At 42.0% G+C, this 19,728-nt stretch overlaps 1 protein-coding gene across 2 annotated transcripts in view; it reads right to left on the bottom strand.

The window, feature by feature from the left end:
- Positions 1 to 3,475: 3,475 nt before the first annotated feature.
- The window catches only part of LOC101005808 (beta-chimaerin), a 90,168-nt gene continuing 73,915 nt past the window's right edge, over positions 3,476 to 19,728 (bottom strand). For both annotated transcript variants that reach the window (XM_017956822.3, XM_021935226.2), the window contains 5 exons: positions 18,220 to 18,393; positions 13,008 to 13,085; positions 10,462 to 10,599; positions 8,427 to 8,532; positions 3,476 to 5,255 (listed from right to left, as the gene is read on the bottom strand). In XM_017956822.3, the coding sequence (XP_017812311.2) occupies positions 5,084 to 5,255; positions 8,427 to 8,532; positions 10,462 to 10,599; positions 13,008 to 13,085; positions 18,220 to 18,393 (668 nt within the window). In that variant the 3' untranslated portion in view covers positions 3,476 to 5,083. The remainder of the gene's footprint in view (positions 5,256 to 8,426; positions 8,533 to 10,461; positions 10,600 to 13,007; positions 13,086 to 18,219; positions 18,394 to 19,728) is intronic.

The raw sequence follows: 19,728 nt of genomic DNA, 5'->3' as shown, positions 1-19,728 counted from the left end.
TGTCCATCGTTTGGAGCTGTGGTTAACGTCTCAACTCTTTCCACCATATCACTCTGCATGGGACAGGTGTGGCTTCACTTCCAAAGTTCATTGGGTAGTAATAGTTACCATTCATGAAACTCTCTCATTTGCTAGACAGCCATAAGTGATGGTGCCTTATCACTGTGAAGAAGGGATACTAATGGTTAAGCATTCTCAAACATTTCCCCAAGCTGTTGTGTATTTTAGAAAAGCATTTGCTTACCTACTTTGTTCTCCAAATATGCTGAGTGTTGTCCACAGAGTACCTTAAGCCTCCATGAAATAGGAACTGGTATTAGTTCATTTTAATGACAAGAAAACTGAGACTTAAAAAGTAAACTAACTTTCCATAAGTCACACTATTAGAAAGAGATGGAGCTACGATTTAACAGGAGGCTGTCTGGACCCAGCACCAGACCTCCTCGTGTCTACATTGCACTAGATTCTAGCCAAATCTACCATTATCTGTGTAACCTGCAACTGAACTAGTGACTTAGATCCTCAGATTCTTCAAACTGAGTTATTTTGAAGCTTAATCATTCCTTCTGGGGAAAAGGAGAAAGAACATGCTGAAGAGTGAGTTAAAGAGGTCTGTTTCCTAAGGAAAAGCCCCTGTTCAAGGAGAAAGCTTCAATAACCAAAGAGTTCAGATGTTAGCCACAGCTCCAAATGACGGACAAGAGTTAGTGTGCATTTTCAGAATCTGCTTCTCGAATTATTCCCCTCCACTACCACATAAAAATGGGACATTTGAGTGCAGTATTTGTAGAAGGAACAAGCCATTAATTTATAAAAGTTTGGGGTTGGCTACTGTGTGCTAGCACAGTGCTGGGTAAGGGTTGGATAGGATGGTGAGCAAAGCAGATGGGATTCCAGTCCTCATGAAGCTTATAGTTTAGACAGTGTTACATTAGAGATGGAGTTGATAATATGGTTATAGGGGTGGGACCCATGGAGATCTTGGTTATGAAGGGAGGAGTGTATGGGTGGGGAAAGTTCTCTACCACTTCTGAGAATCTGAACAACCTTCACAGTGCTGCAAAGCCCCTTTCTTTGCTAATGAGTCCTGGTTCATTTCAGGTATCCAAACACCTTGAGTAAGTTGGATTCAACCCCACGTCAGGTGTAAGTCCTGATTGCGCAATCAATGGAATTACCTGAAGGACTTGTTTTAAAAAAAAAAAAAAGAAAGAAAGAAAGAAAAGAAAAAGATCGCAGAATCCTTCCCCTGGATTCAGTGAGTCAGGCAAGAGAATTTGCCTTTTTAACAAGTCCCAGTTCATGCTGTTGCTGATCAAGGGATCTCACGTTGTGAACCACTGTTCTAAACTAATCCTGGTGATCTCATTCCCCTTGCTAGTGACTGGTTTAGTCACATGCATGCAATGCAGTTCTGGCCAATATAAGGGATTGTATGTTGGGGAATGTCATTCAGGACCCCTATTAACTTCAGTAGGGATGGCACCAGGTTCAAGAGGCCAAAGCAAAGACCCAGACCCAGTAAACAAGACAGAGTATCGTTAGTGGGAAACTTATATACAGAGCGGTCCAGTGGCAGCAGGCTGGACAGGAGGACCACATGTTCTAGCGGTGGTAGGCTGGGCCGGAGAACCACTGCCGCTTGTAAAAAGCATGCAATTTATAGAGCATTTTCACTTAGCACCCTTCCCCTAACAACCTCCAGCTGGCAACCTTCATTGAACTCAAAGGGTCTTGATCCATCGGACCAGGTGGGGGCTCAGATGTTCCTCATAGATGAGAAAGTAATCTCCAGGTTTGCCACTCCCAGTTCCTCGGAAGTCCAAATACACATTCAGGTGTGTTTGCCACACAGCATCATTCTCAGGGTATGCTTAAGTAATTGCTGTCAGGTGTCGCTGTCTACCATACATGGGACTCCTAGGAAAGTTTTCCTCACTGTTAATGGGACGCACAAGAAGAGAAAGGCATTGACTTGGTGGTCTTTGTAGCCTCCTTGTAACTATGTGAGCCAAAACCCAAGGGGAAATAACAATAAGCTTAGGATGGTAGAGAGAAAGACAGCACCGACCTTGGAAATGGCCCTTATGGCTAGCACCTCCTACATTCTCGGCCTGGAGACAAATATGTAGTACCCATTCCCCTTGGAGTCCAAAACCTTTAACATGATCAGTTTCCTCTCTCTAGCCGGACTAACTTTATTGTTTAATTCTTCCAGTGCGATAAGCCTTTTCCTCGCCTCCAAATATTCAGTGTCTGGCTCATTAATAAATGCTTGATAAATACTGGTTTAAAGTTAATGTTACATTTTTAAAATGAAAGACTGATTATACACGAGATTGATAAACTTGGGAATGTATAAGCTGAGTTGGGTTTTCACAGGAGCCAGGACAGCCCAGGCAATCCTTCATCTATATGGTATGTTTCTTTCTGATGCTTTCTTCACTGTCCTTCCCTTAACCTTCTCTCTTCCTCTCTCTTCCCTTCTAGGCTGTTATCCTTGACATCTGCAGCAGCCCCTCCAAGCTGTGGAGATCAGGTCATCGGGAATGCCCATTTATGGCAATGGAAGAAAGAAAAAGGGGTCTCCTCCCATCCTTACCACTGCATTCTCCCACCAACACTGCTCCTGTTCCACTTCCCACAACTTAATTGTTGACAATTTAACAGTGGGTTTCTGGAAACAGTGCTGCCTTCGTGATGGTCTAACTACCAGAGTTATTCCAATAGCAGGAATTTCAAGCCAGGTAAGGGGAGCCATGTCAGGCTGCCAGATGGTGGGGAAGACAGGTGTGGGTGAGCTGGCTTCAGACTAAAGGAAGAGGGGATCAAGTGTTGAAATCACATTTGAGAAAAGGAGTCAAGCGAACCTCATTACCCATTATGGAGCCCTGTTATATCCTTTAGTGCTATTTGGACTTGGATTGAACCTGTGACAAATCCTTTGCTTATGCTTCTTCCATCCCTGCTTCCATGTTATATCCTTTCCCCTTCTAAAATGGTAATAATGAGAAATAACTATTACTAATTACCCTAGAACATAAATTTCATTTAAGATGTCACAATCAGAATATCATCCTCAGTTTTTCAGAGCCGCAAATTACCCACGGTTATATGCAGGTAGTACTAAATGGACAGATCTGGGATCAAGCTCAGGGCTTTGTGACTTTAAAATTCTTGTTCTGCTACCCTCCAAGTGGCCTAGGGTGATTTGCCCTAAACGGTTCACCTCTGTATGACGATGCATCCACGCAGTGGGGCTTATAGAAAGTGAATGTGGAGCTTCAGAGCCTTAATCTTGAAGCAGGCTCTCTAGAAGGAAGCTTGCAGAAGGAGTGGGGACTCAATGGGATGCTGTTTTCTCATTGTGTTTCAGTGATGACTAAAAATCTGTTGCCAACAACTATCTGGAAACAATGTTTTGATGATCCACCACCCCACCCCTCCAAACCACTTTCTTGCACATACTCCAGAATAATAGACAGAAGAATTTAATACATGTGATGCTTTGCCTTCCATTTACACTATCATAAATTACAAAGTATTGTTCACTTCACAAAATAAAACCATTTCCAGATAATTTTTTGACAGTATCAAGAAGTACATAAACTACAACAGACAAAGCTGTACAGTTGGGAGGAGGGATAATAGCAGGGAAGAGGTCAGACCATTCTGACCTCCGTGTGCCAATGGAGTCCATCTGCATAGCCCTTGGGACTGTTCAGGTCAACAGTCACACGGTGATGCTCCACGTAACACAGTCATTCTCTTCTGCTCACTCCAAAGCAAGATTGGTGAGTTTACACAAATCATCTCAATCAAAGGAAAAGACATTGTGGTTGGATTTTTTAAAAATCTAGATTTACAGTTTTTGATGTTTTAAATATTTCACCTATGTTACAAAATATAGAAATCTTGGTGTGAAAGGCTCATGCTAAGATAAATATAACCAAGAGAATGGAACTATAGTAATAAAATCATATTGAATTATCCACACAGAGCTACTTTTGTCAAGGAGGAACAAATATTTGGTAAAAACCAACCTTATTCTCACTTTAAAAAATAGGTTTCTAGAACAAAAATGAAAAACATTGACAATTCTGCAGATTCGCTTTTCACCAATACAGAAATGTGGCAAAAATACAATTTGATATTAACAGATGAATTCAGAGGGCTTGGCCGGGAAGAAAAGAGGGAAAGTGCTAACTTTTTACACAGACCAGATACATCCAGTGTTCTCAAATAATTTCAGGTAAAATGACCGCATTCTGTATCTTCTGGGATACACGCTCATGATACAAAAAGACTATGACCAATTCCAAAGCATACTTTGAGAATTCACAAAATTTGTATGAAAAGAAAATTGGTGGACATTTCAGACCATCCTACAATTGCTATAAATATATACCATATAATAGAAGAATGCCAGTGCTTAAGAGCAAAAACTGTCAAAAGCAGGAACACAAGGGGCAGGTGAAATTTCATTGAAAAGCACTGAGGAGGACAGAGGTATGTCGAGATAATACTGCATTCGTGGTCAGCTTTTTCAGGGTGTCACAGCAAAATGAGGGACAAGGTACACAGGGTAATAACCAATGCACTGCATTGAGTTCTATTTGCTAAAAATAACATTCTTGTGGCTAAAATAAAAATACGTTTTATGATATAGGTTTCATTTAACATTGAACAGAATTGTCTTCTTTTTATAAGTGGAAAATGTATAACTGTATCAAGTACCTTTATGAATTAAGTTCCCTTTTATTACCGATAAGACTGAAATTTAAAGGTCTACATTGTTTTTAATAAATTAAAGATGTATTAATCACTCTTCCAGCAAACCAGACATACATAGGAGGCACAGCAAAAGACCCAAGGTGAGGGGGCTTCCCTCACCTTCACCCTCGTCCTCATGTGGAGGTGGCGCATGTCTATGAGACACAGTACCCCACTCAGCGATCCTCTGCAGTCCAGCAAATTCTAGCACTTGTTTGGAAAACAAATCAAGTGGTAAGAAAAGTTTTTATTCCTTTAGCTTTGTCAACTTGGATGGGGCTGAGGCCATTCAACTCATTTCCCTGATGGATTAGAATAAAACGTCTTCGTTTTCTATTAAAATCTGCACAATCAGCTTTTGGTACCGCATATCATGCAGGGTGGTAAGGGTGCTGTCCTCAGGGGGCCTCATCAGAGTGGGCCCAAACACGATCCCCAGATTTTCTGCATTCATTAAATTGTCTTTTTCATTCATAGTAACCCTGCAAAACAAACATACAGAACAGAGATGTTATGGAGACTTGAGGATTGATTTTCTGTATTGATTATGTATGTAAGTCCCAAGAACATCTCTGGTTCAGGAAATTGCAAGAAAAAATTGGGAATCAGAATGGCAGAAAGGTATTTTTGAAGGGTAATTGACCGATTTTTTGTTTTATATTGTTGACATTGCCTTTGCCAGTGGAAATGAATTACATATGTGAATCTGGCAGGAACACAATTTTTTAAATTAGAAAATTAGTCCTCCTTATTAAGTCAATATGGAACTATCATTTAAGGAATACTGGTTTGTAGGGGCAACGGATTCTGAGGCTGGCCCATGGTCCTTTCACAGGCCTCATACGGAAGGCTTTTTTTCCTCTTGTGGCTTCCTGCTGGTCTGTATGCTGGAGAGTGGGAAGGGAAGGGCAGGATCCCTGTCTGCTGGGAGGACTGGTGCCAGAGGAGAAAGGTTATGTGTAGAATGGGCTGTCATGAATTTAGGAAGAACCAGGCCGTTATCATGGGGTGGGGGAATGGCTGGAATGTGGCCAAACTGGAAGGCAGTTGGACATTATTTGTAGTTCCCACAGGATGAGGTCTACAGCAGTTGAACAGCAGTTGAAATTAAGAATCATCATTTTGACATCCAGATAAGAACTGCAGAGCCTTTAAGAATAAAATTCAAACTGCAAAGTTGGTTTAATATCTTCCTCATGGAATAAAATTACAATCTCCCAGAGTTATGTTTTCACAAATTTAAGTTTCAGAATGTTCCTAATAGATGTAAAAGGGAGTGGGTTCTCCAAAAAAGAGCAAAATATAATTAAAATGTGTTTAGGTTGTGCATAGAAAGCCATCCCTTTCTATTTCCTTATAACTCATTAGGATTAGCCATTGAGTATTATTTTAAGGTCAACCCAGTTTGTGTCATGTCCATGCCACAAAGCTAAGAGCAAGGTTGGAAAGAGGACATTTGTCACCATCAAAGTGCTCACAGCTTCCTCTTAAGTCAGGCACTATGCTGACCAAACAAGATGGCTAGCAAACCCACTATGAAAAAGATACAATATTATTGGCATTTAAGGTTCAGCTGAAAGGTGTCAGCATTTTTTCTGGTAATGGTACTTTGCCTTCCAAATTGTAACTGGATATTGATCACAATAAATATTTTACAGCTGACTGAAAGCCAGATGTGACACCCATAATTATCTAAAAATTACTTGTACTCCTAAATTCAACAAATTAATCAAAATGGGAATATTCTGAGCTAAATGTTACCATCACCTGTCACCCTGAATCTGAGCAACAATATTGTATGTCTTAAAAGGTAGAAAAATAAAACCTCAATACCTACTGTTTATACAGTCCTCAGTTTGCCTCTTTTCACTTACTAAGTAGATCTGTGAACCAGTCAATGTAGACAATTTTTGGTTCATTTTGTCAAAGAATGGGCTGCTGCCAAATGTCTTTCAAAAACACAGAGGAACACAGATGTGCCCTGATCCTTCCAATGTTATAACACCAATTCATCAACCTCATTACACATGTGCAGTGAGAGAGAGAGAGACAAGGTTTAGGGAGAGTAGTGTCACCAGAGGTTCTAGTGTCCCATAAACATCCAGATGTCTCCATCTCTGTCTCCCACACACTCACACAGACAGTTCTGTGTGCCGCAGGTACTCTCTGAGATGGACCTCAGTGATATGCCTCCTGTAATTTACACCCTGCATCCCTTCCCCTAAAGTATGGGCTGGACTTGATTTGCTTCTAACAGATAAAACATGGCAAAAGCAATAGGATGTCACTTCTGAGATTAGGTTACAAAAAGACTGTCTTTCATATTGGGTGTTCTTGCTTTCTTCTTCTGAGAGAAGCCAGTTGGCTTCTAGTAGATTTGCTAGAAATATCACTCCCACAAGTTTTAATTTAAACTGCCTATGGAGAAATGCACATGGCAAGGAACTGAGGGTTGACTGCAGCAAACAGTTGGTGAGGGAGTGAAGCCTTCAGTCCAACAGCCTTTAAGGAACTGAATCCTGCCAACAACCATGTGAGTGGGCTTGGAGATGGATGCTACCACCATCAAGCCTTCAGGAGTGAATTTTTTTTTTTCTTGAGACAGAGTCTCATTCTGTTGCCCAGGATGGAGTGCAGTGGTGCAATCTTTGCTCACTGTAGCCTTTGTCTCCTGGGTTCAAGCAATTCTCCTGTCTCAGCCTCCCAAGTAGCTGGGATTACAGGTGCATCAAGCCTTCAGATAAGACTGCAGCCTCATTACAGACCTTGAACTGGAGGCAGCCAGCTGATTCACACCTGGATTCCTGACCCTTGGAAACTATGAGATAATAAATGTTTACTGTTTTAAGCCACTAAGTTTTGGGAGAAGTTTGTTACTTAATGATATAGAACTCATACATCCAGAAAAATAAGAGATCAGGCTGGAAATGTGCTCTCCCAGGAGGCAGGCAGGCTCAGGAGCCTGGAAAGGGGCAAGCAACAGGGGGACGAACAGGACACAGAGTACAGGGCTTGTGTCAGATGAAGATGCAGACACAGCGGCAGAGTAGGTAAAGGCTGTACATCAGTCTGCCTGGGATCCTGGCTTCACCTCTTCAAATCAGCTATGTAACCTCCCCAAGTGTCAGCAATCTCACGAGTGACACGAGGCCCCTAATGGTGCCCCCCCAACTTTTTTTTTTTTTGAGATGGAGTCTCGCCTTGTCACCCAGGCTGGAGTGCAGTGGCATGATCTCGGCTCACTGCCAGCTCTGCCTCCCGGGTTCACGCCATTCTCCTGCCTCAGCCTCCTGGGTAGCTGGGACTACAGGCGCCTGCCACCTTGCCCGGCTAAGTTTTTGTATTTTTAGTAGAGACAGGGTTTCACCGTGTTAGCCAGGATGGTCTCAATCTCCTGACCTCGTGATCTGCCCGCCTTGGCCTCCCAAAGTGCTGGGATTACAGGCGTGAGCCACCGCAATGGTGCCCCTTTCATAGGCATGATACACTGAAAGTGCCTGGCGTGGCTCCTGGCACAGTGAAGCTCCAGCAGTTATGGCTGGGGCTGGAGGCTCGGTCCTCTCAGGGGGCTGGGGAGGAATGCCGTCCACTTTTCCTTATGCATTAATTGCTCTAGGGGCAGAGCAGGCTTTGTGCATGAGGCATAAGCTTACTTTTTGAGGTGGATCATTAGGTACCGGAGGGTTTCATAGTGGGCAGGAGGCAGCAGCATCAGCACTTCATGGACGGCTTCCAGCCTCTCATCTGCATTGGAGATTTCTGTGAAGTTTATGCATGATGGGTATTAGTTCAGAGGGTGGCATTCAAGTTTTTAGAGAAGTAACAAGAAGTTTTTGTTTTAGCCAGAAATGGGGGAACGATTCTATTAAATTGATGCAATCCAAGCACTGTTTCACTTAATCAATTTGTTGGTGTCCTGTGTCATTCAGGAAAGAGTTTGAGGCTGAGCACCACATGCTTATTGAATGTCCTCTGGGTGGCCAGAGGCTGGACATTGTCCTTGCCCTCCATGAATCCGTAAGCCAGCAGAATGCATACAGTCACGGAGCATATGTGCAGACTGTGCTTTGCTTTCTTCTGAACAGTAGATTTGCTAGAAATATCACTCCCACAAGTTTTAATTTAAACTGCACCATATACAGTACTATTCCCTTGAAGTTGTCTAATGAGTCTTTCTCTGGCAGACTTCTACAACCTAATACATTTTACAAGGCAAGGACATTGGCAATGAGCCACCCAACTCAGCCTGCACTCATGGCACTTCTCACTATAGTGTTGGCATGCTTAACCCCGGTGCACAGCCCAGGTTAGGAAGTGGAGACTGGACACATTAACAATGGGAGGAAGAGTACATGCTTCTGGCTTTTGGGTCTCTGATAGGTACTGGCAGCTACTCAAAGAAAACCCTCCTGCTATTCCTCCCGGAGTAGAGGATGCTAGAACCTTCTTTGCCAGGACCACTAGGGCCCCGGAAGGAGGGAATAGTCTTACCGGGGTCAGGGCCTCAGCTCATCTGAAAAGTGCATCTCACACTGATCCCAGCCTGCCTTTGTGTCTCCCCATCAGGCATCTCATTACTATATTTAACAGCATACCTAAACTTTTCAACCTTTAAAGGTTTTTTTTTTTTAAATAAAAACAACAACAATAAGCAAAAACTTCCTCAAAGTGAGCTTGACTTCTGTGTCATGTGTCTCAGCATTTGAAGCTCCCTTTGGTCACTTTTGCCTCTTCCTGGGCAAAGTGTAGTCCCTTCCTCCAGACCTGCCCCCTTTTCACTCTCTTTTCTCTCCTACAGCAGTGGGCCCAAGTGCCAAACACTGAATGAGCAACCCTGGGCTGATGGAAGGCAAATCCTGATGTCCCATTCCTGGAAGCATGAGCTCAGCTCTCCAAGTCTTGCTTTTCTTCTCTGTAAAATGGGATTATAAGATTTGCCACATGGGGTAAATGAGGGAATTAAACTAGAAGGCACTGGTGAGATGTTCTAGTATACTGCTTGACACAGTATACTGTGGCCTTCTGTTCATTTTGAACAGCATCAATAGACAAAACTTGGTTGTGACTTTAACTGATTAGGAATGAAATTCTGCCTAACAGATAAAAGTAGTTAATCTAGACCAAGCTTGTCCAGCCCGCAGCCTGTGGGCCGCACATGCCCAGGACAGCTTTGAATATGGCCCAGCACAAATTTGTAAACCTTAAAACATTATAAGATTTTAAAATAATTTATTTAAAAATTATTTAAAATTATCATTAAAGCTATCATTAATGTTAGTATATTTTATGTGTGGCCCAAGACAATTATTCTTCTTCCAATGTGGCCCAGGGAAGACAAAAGATTGGATCCCCATGATCTAGTCAGTCCTCACTGAAGATTTTTTTTTTTTCTGTGACAGAAATATTCATGCTTTCAACACGGAATAGGCCTGACTGTGTTGGTTCCCAGCATACAAGGAACGATGCGGACAGAACTGCCTGACACATACGTCAGTCCACAGAGTTCTTAGAACTGGTTCAAGTCAGCTGTTGAACTATGCCTGGTCATCTATTTACCGTTGTGCCCTCACTTGACAAGACAGGTACAAATGCAATAATTTAAACAGTTCTGAGTTTTAATTTTCTGAAGGTCAAAAGCATTGTACTTAAAAATTTCTTAAAAATAAAAAGTTAATTTGAAGTACTTACTTGCTGCATCTATAAATTTGGAGTAGGTATCATATGTGATGACAGGGATGGGTAAGTCTCTGAAATACAGTTTAAGGGCTCCAGTGATGATGTTTATGTCTGGATAGACATTGGCAGATATATCGGCCTTTTCACCATCTGAAAAACAATCAGTGATCCAAGTCCTAATTAGGACCTTATTTCGCCAAGGCATGTACAGAAAGAAAAAAAAAAATCCAATGGTGAATGCTCCCTGACAAGTCTCAGCTAACTCTTTTGGGTTCTAGTAACACTGAAGTGTAGGAGGCAACAGAAGGGTGTTTGGTGAGAGGGAGGTAGGCTCTGAGGGTTTGTGCAGGCAAACGGGTGATAAAACAAACTTCAAACAGTGCTTTGGGTCCCCACCCCTGGTAATTTGCTAAATAGAAATTTAGCACAATAATTTGTATTATAGACACAAAGGTTCATAATAAAATGACAATCTAATCTGAAACAAGAGAACATCAAGAAGCTCTAATACATTTCCACCAGTGTTTTTTAGACTTGGATTTGGAAGTCACATTCACAAAATGATTGTTGAATAGTTTCAGTTCTTATTGTTTCTTTCAGGTTCACTGAAGGGGTTTGTTTATTTGTTTTTTTAACTTGATCCTTCCTCCCTGATCCCCTAGGAATTTAATCTGGGAAACTTTACCCTTTTCTCATGGATATGTGATGTTATATTTCTTATCATTCTTTTTTTTTTTTTTTTTTTTTTTTGTGAGACAGAGTCTCACTCTGTAGCCCAGGCTGGAGTGCAGTGGCGCAATCTTGGTTCACTGCAACCTCCGCCTCCCGGGTTCAAGCAATTCTCGTGCCTCAGCCTCCTGAGTAGCTGGGATTACAGGCACGTGCCACCACGCCTGGCTAATTTTTGTATTTTTAGTAGAGGGGGGAGTTTCGCTATGTTGGCCAGGCTGGTCTCGAACTCCTACCTCAAGTGATCCACCCGTCTCAGCCTCTCAAAGTGCTGGGATTAGAGGTGTGAGCCACTGTGCCCGGCCTATTTTGACAGTTATTTCACTTCAGCACTTTAAATATATTATACTAATGTATCTGGTATTTATTGTTGGTCCAGAATTCTTTCTTTGTAGGCAGTACAAAGAATCAGCACAGAAGTTCTGACCTGCTCCGTTTCCACCTCCCAAAGTGCTAGGATTCTAGGTATCCGCCACCGTGCCCGGCCTATATTTCTTACCATTTCTAACAATAATTCTCAAGACATTTTTTGACTTTTAGTTTCACCATTAGGAAATACCAGTCCAATCTGTCATAGCCTATGACATTTTTTGGATAAAAATGTTTTAATCATATAGGAATTCTTAATATCTTTTACATAAAGAATTAAAAGAATAAATGCCTCAGCAAATTTGGTTCTGAAGATAAAAAAAAAGCTGCCGATGTATAGAAAACAGTAAAAGCATAGAAGATATGCCATGTTTATTTCATTATTTACATATTTAGCAAAGTTATTGAGAAGCTGTCATGTGCCAAGCACCATTAAGCCCTGATGAACCAAAGAAAAGAGATACTCTCTGCCAACCAACGGTTCTAGTTAGATTGACAGTCAGACATGCAACTCAACAATGACAAGGAAATGGGAAGATTGCTATGCTGAAGTGTGGGGAATGTGGGGGGTGGGGTGTGGGAAAAGGAAGTTGAGCTCTGAGGTTAGCTTGGGGCAGTCAGCGAGGCTTCCTCAAGGAGGAAAGGCTTGAGCTGACCCCTGATTATAGGTGTTTGCTAGGCAGAGAGGTGAATACATTTCAGATAGACAGGACAATGTGAGCCGAGGCACTTCTTCATGGCAGCAAATAGGGTGTATTTCAGGATTGCTGGAGTGCACAGTAGAGTAGGGAGGAGGAACTGGAGAGAAGTCTAAAGAGAGAGGGAGGGCAACCTCACTGATTTCATATACCACACTACAAAGTAGAGGCTCTATCCAGTAGGCTCTATCCAGTAGGGGTTCCATGTCTTCACTGGCTGTGCCAGAATTACTTGGATTGCTTATTAGAAATACAGATTCTTGGGTTTATCCAGCTTTCTGAATGAGTCTTCAAGTTGGGTCCCAGTGACCCGTATTTTTAACAGGATCCCCAGGATGGCCATGATATCTGACTTAAGAGATAGTATGTTCTAGAGAATATACACCACAGTTATAAAGAACAAAAGCAGTTCCCTCCTACACGTCCACTGCCTTCCCCTACATTAGTGCTGGGGGTGCCCTCCCATCCTTATGATCCCTTCTTTGGAGCTTTGAGAGAAGGAGAAGAATGGGATCCTGAGACAGGGGATGCAGATGCCATATGGATTGTCTGCCCGTTGACAGTGATCACTTGTCAATGGCTGTGAAGGAAACACTTTGCCCAGTGAGGCAGAAACATGAGATTTGTAAGCCATTATTCCTCCGTTTCTTGAAGAACAACTCTTAGTAGTTCTGAAACCCCATTTCTACTATGATTAAAATCTAGTTCCAAACGAGAAGGGTGTTAGGATGTCAGATGGCATTCAAGAAAGTACAAGCTTACCTCTGTCAAATGCCATTTTGACATCTTCAATGTGTTCAGTGAACCCAGAGACTCTGTAAAGGCCTTCCGATTTTAATCCTGAGAGAGAGAGAGAGAGAGAGAGAGAGAGAGAGAGAGAGAGAGAGACTAACTTTAGCTTCTTGAAACATCTGAAAAAAAAAGACTCTGATTTCACATCTACACTACATGCTATCAGGAAATGAGCAAACATAGACAGCGATCTTATTTATCACACACAGTTGCATCAGAACTTGGACTTGTCTGTCTCAATTTCCAGGCAAGTCTGTTCTCATTTGCCCATGTAGCAGTGGAGATCTCAGTGTAAATCCGGTCTTCATCCTTCTCCGCTTTGCAAAGAGAACTGATATTTAAGATTCTCATGGACCGTTCCCTTACTTCCTTTCCTTTGTTCATGAGCTTGCTGGACACGAATTTCATCATTGTAGGAAGCAACCTTTCTTCCTAGCATCATCTTTCTTTTATTAATTTCTGTGGGTACATAGTAGGTATATGTATTTATGGGGTATATGAGGTATCTTGATACAGGCATAAAATGTGTAATAATCACAGCAGGGTAAGTGGGGTACCTAGCATCATCTTAATCCATGTGCTGTATTGTATGCAGCACTGTACTAGATACACATGTGTATGTATGTGCATATCTAATATGTATTGCTCTGATTTTATTGGAAAAAAATTAGACTATTACAGCCTTTCATGTTTACTTGTAAATAAGACTATGTTAACTGTTTAATTAAAAATGATTACTTGTTATACTTTTAGACAACTGATTATACAAACAGATGCAGGAAAATAAAGTTTTAGTTATTGCTTCTGGAAATTGGATCACTGCAAATTTAGGTTAAGAAAAAAAAGACTTGGTTTCTGTTCCTGGAGCTTATTGATTTGTTAAGATATGTCCTAAAAACAAGTCAGTTCCCAAAAGTATGAGCAGGGATAAAGGACCGGATTTCAGACTTTGTATGGCACAAACTAGCTGCTATCAAAACTATAGCTACCGTAAAAATAAGCAAACAAATAGCTTCTGCTCCTGCTGCCATATATTCTGCCAAACCCTTGATAACTCACATATGCTCTTGTTTTTTCATTTGGAAAACATTTATGGAGTATGTATTATCTGCCGTATATAAGGGTCTTCATTAGGTATGCATCAGAGACAACAAATACATGGCGTAAATCACAAATACTTCCCCTCATCCCTCCTGTGACCATGACAGATGCTCTTACTTGATCTCAGCCCTTTTTCCCACTGAACCCTATTTAGCCTCAGAATTCATCTCAGTTCCAATTGCTCAGGTGACCACTACTGATCAACTGTAGTTGTCACACAAGACGAAACTTGTGGGTCATCCTGTTCTAAGATGTTGGTGCATATGAGCACATCTCATTCCAGTTGGAACATGCACTGCCACAGAGGCACAGACCCAGTGGATTATGGGAGCCCCTAGCAGTGAACATTGAACCCTGCCTGTTGATGGATGAATCAAAGTTCTGGCCTTTGGTGAGGCTCTCTTTCTGGCTCATAGATGGCCACCTTCTCTCACACGTCCTTTCCTTGGTATATGTGCATGGAGAGTGAGAGAGAGAGTTTGCTCTTTGGTGTCTCTTCTCATAAGGACATTAGTCATACTGTTGAGGGTCCCTCCCTTAGGACCTCATTTAGCCTTAATTACTTCTTTGGAGACCTCCATCTCCAAAGACAATCACACTGGTGATCAGGGCTTCAACATGTAAATTTGGTGGGGTAGGAGAAACAAACATTCAGTTATAAGATTCACTGAGTCACTTTCAAAGAAATCCAGGTTTTCAAGGAACATAGAAAAACCCATGCTTTTGTTCTCACTCATAAGTGGGAGTTGAACAGTGAGAACTCGTGGACACAGGGAGGGGAACATCACATACTGGGGCCTGCTGGAGGGTGGGGGTCAAGGGGAAGGAGAGCATTAGGACAAATACCTAATGCATACAGAACCTAACACTTAGATGATGGGTTGATAGGTGCAGCAAATCACCATGGCACATGTATACCTATGTAACAAACCTGCACATTCTGCACATGTATTCCATAACTTAAAGTTAAAAAAAAAAAAAATCTATGCTTTAAACAATACGCCAAGTTGTATGGCTTAGAGTATAATTAAATGGGGGTAATTTTCCTGATTTTAGCCCATGCTTCACTGAGCAAAGCATCACCCTGTATTACATCGAGATGCTTTTTAAAGAAGCTAATCTTTGAAGGAAATGATAAAGGATGGTTAGAGTTTGCCAGAGTAGCAGAAGCTGCCAGCTATCCTTCCAATATTTGTTCTCCCATTCTTCTGTTGTAACGGCACCTTTGATTTTTAGAACAATATCCATTGCAGTGGCCATTAAACTCTGGCCCATGTGGGAGCAGAGGTGACATTTATGGCTTCTGTGGCCTTAAAGGAACTGAGGATGCTCTTTTCCGCTTCCTGATGAGTGAAATGCAGATGAGATGGTGGTGGCCAGCTGCGATTATGCACGCAGGATAGTACTCAAGCAGGACAGAGCAACAAGCTGCAGTGCCTGGGTTCCTGCCATGGGGGAACAAACTATTCCTGGACTGCTCCTGGGTACCTGGACTATTACTGGGGAGAGAAATAGATTTCTATCTTGTCAAAGGCACTGTTATTTGGGGTCTCTGTGACAGCATTGAGATGTACAGGCTATGTAATATAGTTAGACAGATTTGGAGGTGGAGGTATGGGTGTGGGTCATTCCAAGAAAACGTAAAATTAACACAGATTGAGTTTGGTAGACTGGACGCTGTACTAGGTCCATTTATGTATCAAGTCACTTTCATCCTCGCCAACCACCTTATGAGGTACAGTTGATTCCACTCATATTATAGATGAAGAAACAGATATGCAAATACAGTAAGTAACTTGCCCAAGGTCGTGCTACAGCCAGTAAGAGACAGGGCTGAGAATTTAACTTCAAGTCCTTGATCTTTTCACTCTACCACATCATGGAGGGACAAATGAACATAAAAGAACATTTGGAGAACAATAAGGAATTTTTTACAAATGGAAGACAGGGAAAAATGTTGGCAGTGGTGGCTCCACAGCTGGGTATGTGAGTATCACACAAATTTCTCCCAGCCCATTCTCTGGTTCTGCTTGCATGCTTAGGCCCCTAATACCTGGGGCTCTAATCCCTGTGCTGTGACTCTTTGGGCATCAATTCCTAATTTGTGCTACTCTATCTTGCTCTTGTACTAGGCAAAATTAGTGCAGCGCCCCCTATTCTTAAATGTTAGACATGTCAGTAATGTTGCCTGAATTATCAGTTGTCTCTGCTAAGGATCACAATGGGAGGACCCTAGCTTCTTCAGAAAAGCCCTGATTGCAGGCTCTGGAGAGGCTGATAATCTGACCTCAAACTGCAGGGCCCAGGGCCACTTGTCCCAACCACTCATCCAGAGGCAGGGAATCCCTCCTTTCCTCTTATCCAGTTTAGCCACTGGATTAATATGTTCACCAGATCCCAAAGCACTCATTAAGCTCTGTCAGCCACAGTGGTGAAAAGATAGAAAGCATTTCTACACTCTGGGATTAAATTAGCAAGTTCTCAAGGAACAGGATAGCTATGGTTTTCCCCCTCCACAGAAAAGGGAATAATTTCCTCTCTCTAAAAGGGTTGGAATAATAAGCTATGACATCCTCTTTAGTTGTGCTTTGGAAAAAATGGGGTAGTTTGACCAATGAATATATATGTATAAAATATATTAAGCCAGTTAGGACACAATAATGGATACCAAGTATAACAGAATATGATACATGGCAAAAGTGGTTTAAACCTTACAAAAAGGCTCTATACATGGCCAAATCACCCAAATTACATCCAGCAACATCAGTGAACATTCTGATACTGAACAGCGGCCAAAGAAAGCACAAATAAAGGAAAAGTGACTCATGTACAACATAAAGAACATTTTTTGTGCACAACGTGCAGGTTTGTTACATATGTACCCTAGAACTTAAAGTATAATAAAAAAATAAATAAATAAATAAATAGAACATTCTTTTGAAATGTTTCTATCTTCCTTATTTTTCATTGAACAGATCTTTTAAATCTTTGAACTCTCCTCTTTGAAATAAACCATGAATATTAGGAGCACATTTTTATATGGTAGGAGATGTATGTGTTGCTCAACAATTTCTTATTTAATAGAAGCACCTTTTTTTTCTTTTTCTTTTTTTCTTTTTTTTTTTTTTTGAGACAGAGTCTCGCTCTGTCGCCCAGGCTGGAGTGCAGTGGCGGGATCTCAGCTCACTGCAAGCTCCGCCTCCCGGGTTTACGCCATTCTCCTGCCTCAGCCTCCGGAGTAGCTGGGACTACAGGCGCCGCCACCACGCCCGGCTAGTTTTTTGTATTTTTTAGTAGAGACGGAGTTTCACCGTGTTAGCCAGGATGGTCTCGATCTCCTGACCTCGTGATCCGCCCGTCTTGGCCTCCCAAAGTGCTGGGATTACAGGCTTGAGCCACCGCGCCGGGCCGAAGCACCTTTTTTTTCAAAGATCCAATTCAAGCCTCACCTCTGCCATAACCTTTTCCCATTGTCCTTAAATAGGATTAAAACATTTTCCTTTGTGACTCCGTGGTACCTTGAACACAGCCATCCACAATGTTTGTTTATTTGCTCCCCTGATTGCTCACTCTAAAGTATGAATTTCTTCCATGCCTCAGTCTCCCGAGTAGCTGGAACTACAGGTGTGTACCACCACACCTGGCTACTTTAAAAAAAAAAAAAAACTTGTAGAGATGGGGTCTCACTATGTTGCCCATGCTGGTCCTGAACTCCTGGGCTCAAGTGATTGTCTGGCCTCAGCGTCTGCTGGGATTACAGGCGTGAGCCACTGCACACAGCTGAAGTGTGAATTTCTTGACAGTGAGAATGGTGACCTTTATTACCTCAATGCCCAGCATGTAATAAATGTTCAGTAAACATTTTTTGAATGCATATATGCATGGCTTATATATAGAATGGAAATTGATAGAGCTGGTTGGATTGAGTCTATCTGTGAGAGAGAATGAGTGTGTGTGCACTCACACATGCCTAGGTCATTTTCCCAAGAGTAGTAGAGCAATTCTCTTTCCTTGACAATAGTAAAAACAAACAATAAAAATAAAATCACTATGCTACTATAATAGGAAGTATTTTCCAAACCTCTTGCTTCAATTTCCCGAATGCAAATGTCCACCACCATGGGTCTCTGAGTGTTGTGAGCCTTCACAAGTGTTGTGAGGTCACAACAGTATACTTTCTTGATCCTCTTGAGATCAGGTTGGCAGTCATTGGGAACGTGCTTGGAACACTGTTTGTGTACGTTCAATCCACAGTCTGTAAACAAAGAAGCCACATTAGCTTAGCCCAGCCCTTTTGTCAAAGCACAACCCAAATTATATGTTGCCAAAAATAAAAATATCACCACCCAAGGGTTTGACATATTTCTCTGGAACATCTAACCCATTTCTAGGTGATACTGTCTACAGGATAAATACGAGTATCATCTCTAATCACTAAACCCGTATATGATTCCATTTTTCTCATTAAGCCTTCTGTCGTTGGACCTTGAGAACAGAACATATGAGACAGCTTAGGTAATTGATCAGGTTTTTTTGTATATATTTTCCTGTTTCAGGCTGGAACCCTTTGGGTCCACAAGTAGGATTTTGCGTTTGGATTCCCAGACAGTCCTGGCTTATAAAGGGCACCTAGGGTTTGTTCCAGGCTGTTTCCTTTAAGCTCTTGATGCTGCTTGTGTGGGAGGCAGAGTTACTCTTTCCGCAGGACTCTCTAATCTTTGCTTTGAGGAGTCCATGACCACTGGTATCCTCCTCCCCTTTCCTGGAAGGTTGCCCCATCGTTTCCAATCCCTTTCTCCTTGGGCAGTTTGGGTAGGCCGCTTTCCTTTCTAGGTGCCTTATTTTGACACCTGTGAGTGGAAATAATGCCTAACTATATACACCAGTAGGAGTACTGGAGAGTTTATACCAATGCCGTGTAATGTAATGTGATGATTATTTATAAAGTTCATATGAAACCCCAAAGCTGAAAAAGGTGCTTTTAAAGTTCAATGAACACATGAAAAGCCTGTTAGCAGTTGATATCCACTGATGGAATTTCTCTGATGATAAAAAGGCACAGTGGGCCGGGCACGGTGGCTCATGCCTGTAATCCCAGCACTTTGGGAGGCCGAGGCAGGTGGGCAGATTGCCTGAGGCAAGGAGTTTGAGACCAGCCAACATGGTGAAACCCTGTCTCTACTAAAAATACAAAAATTAACTGGGCATGGTGGTGGACCCCTGTAATCCCAGCTACTCAGGAGGCTGAGGCAGGAGAATCACTTGAACCCAGGAGGCAGAGGTTGCAGTAAGCTGAGATTGCGTGCCACTGCACTCCAGTCTGGCGACAGAGGGAGACTCCATCTCCAAAAATAAAAATAAAAAAGCACAGTCTACATTCAATGCTGAAGTTGTTCAAAGCTGATGTGCTGTCTACTCAAACTGTCTTTTAATACTGTTTTCCTAGGCACAAAGAATAACACACGTGCACACACGATAAGGAATATTGTAGTCATCTGCTTTATAAAATAGCACTTAAGCACACTAAGAACTTGAAAGGATCTAAACTTTTGTAAAATCAGTGGTAATTTCTAAGTGATTTTCATGTAAT

Source organism: Papio anubis, chromosome 4, assembly GCF_008728515.1.
Source record: "Papio anubis isolate 15944 chromosome 4, Panubis1.0, whole genome shotgun sequence".
NCBI classification, from domain to species: domain Eukaryota; kingdom Metazoa; phylum Chordata; class Mammalia; order Primates; family Cercopithecidae; genus Papio; species Papio anubis.
This window is presented reverse-complemented; position numbering and strand designations above follow the sequence as displayed.